A 9,410-nucleotide genomic window follows, 5' to 3' on the forward strand; every position below is an offset into this window, starting at 1 on the left:
AAGTTTCAAATATTTTTTCCTGTTTGTTGTTTCTCTTTTAAGTTTGCTTATAAAAGTTTTTGCTGTTCAGAATTTTTTTTTATGTAGACAAAATTAAAAACCTTTTATTTTATGGCTTCTGAGTTTTGTGTGAAGTGGGGGACCTTGATGAAAACTCACTCAAGAATAAAGACGAAGGGGATCTTAATAATCACTATATCAGTAAGGAAGGGAATGTGAATCTGCTGACCATTAGAAATTTCTAAAATTCCATAACCTTTGCAATTTCCCCATATTTATTCTGTATTTTGTCCCCATGTCTATTTCCCCAGAGTGATTAAAACAAAACCCTTAACATGTTGAGGCCCTATGTGTTTGTCTTGAATAGGAAGAATGGGCTGAATTGGGAATAATATTTAATCTGATAGGAAGAAGACTCCTGAAGTATTGGCAGCTTTAAGAGGAAAAGAAAACATCTCTGGGACCTGCCTGAGGGAAGAAAAAAGAAGAAAGTGCTTGAAAAATGGGGATCAGTTCTTTCGACCTGGTGGTGTAACCTGCCACACAATGATAATGAAAGACAGTTGTTTAGAAAAAGAACTAGACAAAAAGAAAAAAAAAGAAAATTAAAAGAACTAGACAGTGTTGATAATGTTTCCTTTTTCATGACAAGGTACAACTAGCAATATCATGACATTAGATTTTTAATTTGAACAACACTGGTTTAGTACCCAAGTGAGTTACATCATATAGAAAATGGCTTAAGCCTTTAAGGAAGTGACTATAGATCTCAGTACAGTTCAACAAATATTGCTGAGTCCCTGACTCTCGTTTCCTTCTTTTTCCTTTTTGTCATTCTACTCCTGTCTCCCTTCTTTACCAAAGTACAGTATTAAAACCCAAGTGGGATTTTATCTTACTTTTTCATGGCTTGTTTCTCAGCTTCCCTGTTAAAAGTTTATAGAACACTAGAGGAGCCCATGTAGCTCAGTAGGTTAAGCAACTGCCTTTAGCTCAGGTCTGCACAGGTCATGATCTCAGGGTCCTGGGATAGAGCCCCCACGTCAGGCTCCCTGCTCAGTGGGGAATCTGCTTCTCCCTCTCCCTTTGCCCCTCCCCTCCCCCCAGCTCATGCTCTCTCTCTCTCTCAAATAAATAAAATCTTTTTTAAAAAGTTTATAGAACAGGGGCACTTGGGTGGCTCAGTGGTTAAGCCTCTGCCTTCGGCTCAGGTCCTGATCCCAGGGTCCTGGGATCAAGCCCCACATCAGGTTCTCTGCTCTGCGGGAAACCTGCTTCCTCCTCCCCTCTCTCTGCCTGCCTCTCTGTCTACTTGTGACCTCTGTCTGTTGAATAAATAAATAAAATCTTAAAAAAAAAACGTTTATAGAACATTGTATTTATGAGTAATCTTTTAAGTATTTCCAACATTAGGGGTATGCTTATGTTCCTTAAATTGGAAGATGTCAAGAAACATTTCCAGGGGTTACCCAGACACTGGAACTATAGAATGGGGATGACCATTTGTCTACCTTCCTTTCTGCAGCCTGTTCAATGTGATTAGTTTTTACCTTCCTCTCTCCCTACTCAACTTTGCTGCCCTTTGAACCTCAAGGCACCTCTCATTGGCACATTATTCTATACCCTGCCTCCTTTCCTATCTGTTTTACTCCCTTTCCATGTTACGCCAGATTTCTCTCACATAGTCTTAATATGTCCCACTTGCACTATTTAAATCCAGTCCTCCAGTCTCTTGCCTGAATGAGTGAAATACTCTTACTACTGTTCTGCCTTAATCCAGCTACCATCTAGCTGCTAAAGTGATCTAAATACATACATGACAGTAAGGGGAGGACTTTCATTCATTTCAAACAATTCTATACTGTTTGAAGTTTTAAAACATGCATATAGTACTGTTGTCATTAAAAAAGCACAAATATCATATTACTCCACTGTTTAAAATCCTCCAATAGTTTCCCATTGTGAGATAAAACTCAAAATTCTTAATATCATACACTCCATTAGCTCTGCCACTTCACTTAGTCAACTTCATTGACTTCTTTTCTTTTCTCTTTTTCTCCCAGATAATGACTTTGCCAGGGTTATCAAAGATGCTCAGTTCTGAAAAATAGTAATAAAGAGCTACCGTTTAAACATCTGGAGTGTGCCAAGTACTTTACATTGTGATCTCATCTTTCAACCCTGTAAGGTGGGCATTACCATTTCAGTTTTATAAAGACACTGAAGATCGGAGGTTAAGTGACTTCCCTAAGGTCACACAAATGTTGGCAGGTAGAATCAGGATTTGAACCCAGTTCTGCCTAACTCTCAAACCTATGCTCTCTCCACTATACCATGCTATCTCTAGAATGAAATGTTCCAGTCACTCTGGCCCTACCTTTTAAAAAAGCATTACTTCCTATCTTTAGGTAGGAAGTTTAGGAGTTAGTTTAGCATCGTAGTTCAGACTATTAGTTCTGGGGTCAAACTGCATGGATTCAAATACCATCCCTTTATTAGCTTTGTAACCTTGAATTAAGTTAATTTCTCTTGAGCCTCAGCTCTCTATCTATAAGTGGGTATGGTAATAATAGTTCCTATCTCATAGAGTTGTAATTTTTTAAAAGATGACCCATGTAAAATAATATGTGGCAAATAGTATGCATATCCTCAGCAAAGCATAGCTAGTATCAATATATTGCAGATACATCTCAAAATTCTGTTGGCCCTTTTGTTCCTCTAGAGTTCCTGATCAGTACATCTGAATCTTGGCTTGCTATATCCTAATTGTTCCTTCTATGTATTTCTATGTAAAAGAAAGTACCATAATTACATTGTATAGGCAGGCTTTGCCTTTTCTGGTTTCTTTCTTTCTTTCTTTCTTTCTTTCTTTTTTATTAACATATAATGTATTATTTGCTTCAAGGGTACAGGTCTGTGAACCACCAGCCTTATTACACAATTCACAGCACTGAGTGATTTTTTTAAAGATACTGTTTCAGGGGCACCTAAGTGGCTCAGTCGGTTAAGTGTCTGCTTTTGGCTTAGGTTGTGATCCCGGGTCCTGGGATCAAGTCCTGCATTGCTTCTCCCTCTGCCTCTCACAAATGAATGACTAAAATCTTAAAAAAAAGATACAGCTTTAGATACAGAACACAAATTTTATTAGTTCTTACATTAAATGACTGATTGCTGAAATGTTCCTCATTTGCTAAGGTGTCATAGAATGTAATGATTTAACTGTCAAACTGCTTTAGCATTTTTTATAGGAGTACTAAAAGTAGTAATGCAATTATTTTCTTGTATCGCAGGATTTGTCAATTTTGCTATGTGTAGTGACCAGTTCCACTTGCTCATCTTCAGAGTGGGACCTCATGATGGCCCGGGTAACCTCCTAGTGTATATTCCTATCTGCTCTTGTTGGCTCACTTTCCATGTTGGGTATCAAGTTTGGGCATCACCTTGAAGCAGCTGTTTTAGGGAAGTCAATCACAAAGCCAGCCCTCAAGTGGATACTCTTGACTTGTCTTGTGATTGGTGTAGCACTCAAATGAACTATCTGAACAAGGCCTTGGATACTTTCAGTCCCTACACAGTCATGGCCATGTGCTGTCTGCCTCTCCAAACACCTGTCCTCACCTTCTCTCCCACTTTTTTTAAGGAATGGCAGCATAGGCCCTCAACAGCCTTGGCTGGTACCACCTGTGGTTTCCTTACCATAGTTCTTGGCCTTTTTGCTGCCACTTTTTTTTTTTAACAGAGATCACAAGTAGGCAGAGAGGCAGGCAGAGAGAGAGGAAGGGAAGCAGGCTCCCCGCTGAGCAGAGAGCCCGATGCGGGGCTCCATCCTAGGACCCTGGGATCATGACCTGAGCCAAAGGCAGAGGCTTCAACCCACTGAGCCACCCAGGTGCCCTGCTGCCATACCTTTTAAGATGTCCCTTGTGGTCTGTCTCTGTTGCCCTTTGACTGGAGATCAATTAATCTAAGCAATATTCTTACTCTTCCATGGAATAAACATGCAAGTTACCAGACTTTTCTGCTTCAGCCTCTTTTGAGTCCAGAAGATGAAACTGGAAGAGTATGAAGAGTTTTAAAACACCACTGAGTGGTCTTTGAAATAAAATCTTCCTAGGCCGAGATTTTTTTATTAAGGTACTGATAGGAGTGAAAAGTTTTTTTTTTTTTTTTAAAGACCACTGATTGCTTTGCATGTAAATGTTATCTTACATGGGGTTTATTGACATATTTTTAAAAAGATTTTATTTTTCAGAGAGAGGGAGAGAGACCAGCAGCGGGGAGGGGCATAGGGAAAGAGAGAAAGAAGCAGACTTCCCGCTGAGCAGGAAGCCTGATGCTCTCTGGGTTCATGACCTGAGCCGAAGGCCGACTCTTAGCCAACTGAAGCACCCAGGTGTCCTCTAAATTGTTATATTTTATATCTAGACTCCCTCTAGAGACTTGTTACCATAAATAAATACAAAGTTCTTGGTTTCCTTCTATCTGTTATCCCTAATGTTCATTTATAGACTCATGAGCAGGGGCCTTAGGGATAGTCTTGGTCCAGTTTTCACAGTATGTTTAGTAAAACGTGGAGGTCCTAAGACAGTGCCTTAGGCACCACAGGAGTGGGTGAAATGGGGGTGGGGATGACAACAGTGGGCCTCTTCCAATGCAGCTTTGGTTTTCTATTTTATATACTAGGCTTCCAAGTAAGATTTCATTTCAGGGAAAGATTCTGCTAATGCAATCCTTTTGTTTCATAGTTGGAGTCTTAAGCATTCTACCCTGAATATTGAAATGGTAACTTTGAGTGTTATTAGGGCTGAGAGTACCACCTTTTTATCAAGATTCTGAAGTTTCTGAGATTGACAAAGCAAACAAAAGCTCAAATTGTTGCTCTGGTATACCTAACCTCCTTGACAATGAGGACAAATGTTCTACCTTTTCTCTCTCCCATTATCTGGTACCAAGTAGTACTGAACATATACTTGGTGGTCAAGCATATTGTATAAATCCGACAGACCCTCTCTCTCATTATGTACATTAGCTGAGCAAGCAGTTAATATTGTAAAAGAAAACAGTTACATTTGTGTCTAAATGTGACGAGAATATCTTAATACCAAATGAAGGAAGACTAAGAAAGAATAAATAGTTAATAAATTAAAAAACAGTAACATATAATAAAAAGGAGGAATGAGGGGCGCCTGGGTGGCTCAGTGGGTTAAAGCCTCTGCCTTCGGCTCAGGTCATGATCCCGGGGTCCTGGGATTGAGCCCCGCATCGGGCTCTCTGCTCAGCAGGGAGCCTGCTTCCTCTTCTCTCTCTCTCTGCCCACCTGTGACCTCTGTCAAATAAAATAAATAAAATCTTTAAAAAGGAGGAATGAATTCAAGAAGGCAAAGACTAAAGGACCCTTTGCATATGACTTGAGGTTTTCTGTGAACACACTAAATTTTGTAGAGAAAAAAAAATCAATGGGGATATATAGATACAAATCATATGCTAGATACCTACCCTAAGAGCCTGATTTCTCCTGGACTTCAAAATGCCATTATTCTTACTACTGTACACATACATGTTCTCCAAACAGCAGCCAGACCCTCCTAAAACTTAAGTTATATCACTCATCTGCTAAAAACCCTCAAATGGCTTCCCATTTTGCTTGCTAAAAGCCAAGTCCTTGCAATGGCCTATAACCCCCTACATGATCAGTGCACTTACCTGCCTCCCAGCCCCAATCTGTTTCATGCTTATGTCTCTGACTTTATTTACCATTCTCCTTACTTATTTTGCTCCAGCCCTGTGGACTTTGACTGTTCTCCCTCAGCATCATGGCATGCTGCTCTGATCATGGGATCTTTGGACCTGTTGTTACCTCTGCCTGAAATATTCTTCCCAGATACCAACATGGCTTGGTCACGTAATTCTTTCAGGTCTCTGAGAACTGCCACATTCCCAAGGAGGCCTTCTCTAACCATCTTATCTCAAATAACAACAGTCCCACAAACATTCCCTAATACCCCAGACTCTGCTTTTTCTCCATGGCACTCATTATACTGGCATATTTATGGGTTTGTTGCCTGACTCCCCTCTCATAGAACATAAGCTCTACATGGGCAAGGACTTTGTTTTTTTGTGCACTCTTGAAGCTGTGGCACCAAAAACAGTGTCTGGCACAGAAAAATCACTTGAAATTTTTGTGAATTTCTTCACCAGGATTTTAAAAAATTTCCTCATAGTACCTATATGGTAGAAAACTTAAAGGACTTCAGGCTTCTAGAAATGTGTATTTCCCCAGCCTTCATGGATCTGAACTAGAAGCTCCCAACAAGTAGTTCCATATTAGGTCAACACTTCAGTCTACTGGCATTTGAAGTTGGGAGGGGAACCCAGTCAATATATCTCTTCTACCACACTGTGGGAACTGACTGTCAACACTGAATCCCTTCCCTCCCCATCTCATCTCAAGGTTCTCCTTTCTCACAAAAACGTCAGACAGACATCCCTGGAATACCGTGCTGTTCCTTGCACAGAGCAAGTACCCAGACAGGCACTTCAGTCTTGGAACCAGCCTACACCAAATCTCTCCAGGGTGCAGGTGATAACCAGAATAGAAAGCTTTCTGAATCAGAGTTGAATTTTGTAGAAGCCTTTATTTCAGTGATCAAAAGAATGCAGTAAATGGAGTCTACACTGATTAACATTAGGCATGCATCTCTACTTGAAACTGCTATTAGTTTCTGACTGGCCTAAATCTTTATCACCTATTCAGGCACATCTTTGAATTTTTTGGACTCTGATATACAGGGTAAGTAAGCTTCTTCCTTGTGGCAGTTTAGTAATGAGAATTATGCTCACTTGCTAGATTCCTTTATAACTAAAGGTCTCTAGACACTCGGGCTACCTGTACTACCTTGAGACCATACCTTATACATTAAAGTAAGTCACAGCATAACGGAAGGAGAGAATCTAGAAAGCTCAGTGTATTGTTTGAATATCCCATAGATTTTCTTCCAGCACTGATAGTCAAAACACTAGATAAGGAGGCCTACAGTTAAGTACCAAATTACTCTTCTCCTACTGCTGCCCTTTCTGAGAGATAAAAGGTGTATATCCAATCTCCCCAGAAATCTGAAATGAATCCACACAAATGACAGATTTTACCTTAAGTGGTCCCACAATCAAATTATAGAAAGCAGTTCCACTATCAAAATTATAGGGAGCAGTTAATGGACTTTGAGAAAGCACAGTCCCACATACAGTAATAGGCATCTATTAGAGTCTTCCATTCATCTGTCAATTATTTTCACAAGATTAGCATTAAAAAACAACCAAGTACACATACGACCCTCAAAACCCAGACACACGCGCGCGCGCGCACACACACGTATTGGTCTTTGTTCATTCTCAGATGACAAGATGTCCCAAGAGTGACAAAGATAGGAGCCAATTCCCCCACAGCCTTTTCTTCAATTATCCCATCAACCGCTCTTCATTTCTTGAAGTACCTTCCTTTTCCAAAGACGTAATGCTGAGATCAGTCAGAAAGGCTTTCTGAGAAAACTGGCTTGGATTTCTGGGTCTGTTCCAGTCGATTCAAGATGAACTGGCTTGTATCAATGAAGCGCTCAACACAGTTCACAAAACAGGCCTCAGCCCGACTGTCCAACTTTGGCCCAGGCTTGTCCATGCACTTCTCCTGCTCAGGACAAGATACAGAAACACAAAGAGAACTTGAGAAAAAAATCAGGAAGTGGGGAGGGAAAGGTTACTTCTTGTTATTTAGAGGAAAAACTTCACCTAAAAACAGTATCTGACATGTTACTATTTCACATTTGACACGTAGCAAGCAGTTATCTAGAGCCTTACATTAAATTCTCCCAACAACCCTACAAAAGAGATACTATCATTAATCCTCATTTTACAAAGAGGGAAACCATGGCAGAGATATCTTACCTAAAGTTATTGGAACAGAAAATGGTGGAGCTATTACAGAGCCAAAAAGGGGGGGGGGGAAGCAAAATGCAAGTGAAGGAAACTTTCACTGAATTTGGTTATAACTCCAGAACGCTGCCACCATTAAATGCCTTTAGAGTAACTGCAGGGGAAAAAAAGGGTGAAAGAATAAATCACAGCAGTGACACCCTAAAACCTACCAAAGGAAAAAAGGAATCTATTACCCAAGATTCTATAACCTGTCTACTTAAGCCAGAATTTCTTGAATGCTCTCAAGATGAATGGAAAATTATATAAATATTGCTAAAGGGCCTAGAGCTTACAAATTCTTAAAGGAGTCCTTAACCACAAGAGTATATAGGTAAGTATCTGTTAGGGGTCAGAGTCCAACAATACCACCATAAACTTATGTGAAAGGGACTATGGAACTGATGACTGCATTCAGTTCAAGATAAGTGGGGTCCAAATGAATTTTATTCGTTATTCTATGCTGTGTACACAAGCTTCACACTCTCCACTTCCAAGAAAATTATCCTTAGCCTCTGAATACGATGAGCGTCCCCCCCCCCCCACAACGCAGGGCGGTTATGCTGTCCTTGGCAGCCAGAGAACGCTTTGATTCCCCAGCTGCAAATGCCTTCCACTCTTCTGCCAAAGTCCCCTGACAGGGCATACTCAATTCCTCAACCTTCAGACCTGAAAGAGCCTGGTATTACACAACAATCCAACAAGAAAGCAAATAAGTGTGTGTGCGTGGAGCGGGGGGGGGGGGTAGATAGATTACGCCACTTTTACAGTTACTGGGCTAGAGCCACTCATTTCTCATGGGCGATGGTTAAAGCAACTGGGTAATCCAGGTAAACCCTGAGTAGCCCAGGAAGAGGAGACTCACTCCCTGGGACTCGGGGCTCCAAAAAAAAGAAAAAGAAAAAATCTCTGTGCTGGTGGCTCTCATCAGTCTTGGGGGCCAGCACTAGGCAGCTTCAACCTCAGGTGCCTAATGAGCTGCTTGGGACAGGGGAAAAGTCGGCTGCAATCCCCAGTCGTCTGCAACAACAAAGCCAAGGTCTGGGGTGAGAGTCCCCCGAGAAGCGGAGTCACCTTCACCTTTTCTATCTTCCGGCTTGATCTGAGAAACCTGAGGAAACCAAGGGGGTGCTACCGGGTCCTCCCGCTCCCGTAATCCCAGACGTCCTGGGCAGCCCCGCCGGGCAAGGACAGGGGGAAAGTAGGTACAGTGGCCAGGTCCCAGCCCCAGGCTGCTTACCCAACAAAGTTCCGTCATCTGGTGCACCAGTTGCTGGAAACGCTGCTTCTGAGTCTCCACCTCGATGAAATGTTGCAGCTGAGGGTCCACTGAGCCCAAACCCGCCGCGGACGAAGACGAAGTGGAATCCATCCCAGCGCCGCCACGCTTGCCGAGACGAACTCCGTACCAACTCACCGACCTTCACGTGTCTCCGCGACGGAAC

At 41.7% G+C, this 9,410-nt stretch overlaps 1 protein-coding gene across 1 annotated transcript; it reads right to left on the minus strand.

The window, feature by feature from the left end:
* Positions 1 to 6,615: 6,615 nt before the first annotated feature.
* Positions 6,616 to 9,397, minus strand: TIMM8A (translocase of inner mitochondrial membrane 8A). Its single transcript, XM_080831309.1, has 2 exons — positions 9,206 to 9,397; positions 6,616 to 7,681 (listed from the first exon to the last, which is right to left on the minus strand). The coding sequence occupies exons 1-2, from the start codon at positions 9,335 to 9,337 to the stop codon at positions 7,520 to 7,522; spliced, it is 294 nt and encodes a 97-aa protein (XP_080687435.1). The 5' UTR covers positions 9,338 to 9,397; the 3' UTR covers positions 6,616 to 7,519.
* Positions 9,398 to 9,410: the final 13 nt, after the last annotated feature.

The sequence above is a fragment of the Martes martes genome (assembly GCF_963455335.1).
Source record: "Martes martes genome assembly, chromosome: X".
Taxonomy (NCBI): Eukaryota; Metazoa; Chordata; class Mammalia; order Carnivora; family Mustelidae; genus Martes; species Martes martes.

What these genes read in the sequence shown, in the direction of transcription:
- TIMM8A (XM_080831309.1), bottom strand. Translation starts at nt 9,337, where the DNA reads ATGGATTCCACTTCGTCTTCGTCCGCGGCGGGTTTGGGCTCAGTGGAC. An exon ending in AGATGACGGAACTTTGTTGG is followed by an intron (nt 7,682 to 9,205) that starts GTAAGCAGCCTG and finishes TGTCCTGAGCAG; the next exon opens with GAGAAGTGCATGGACAAGCC.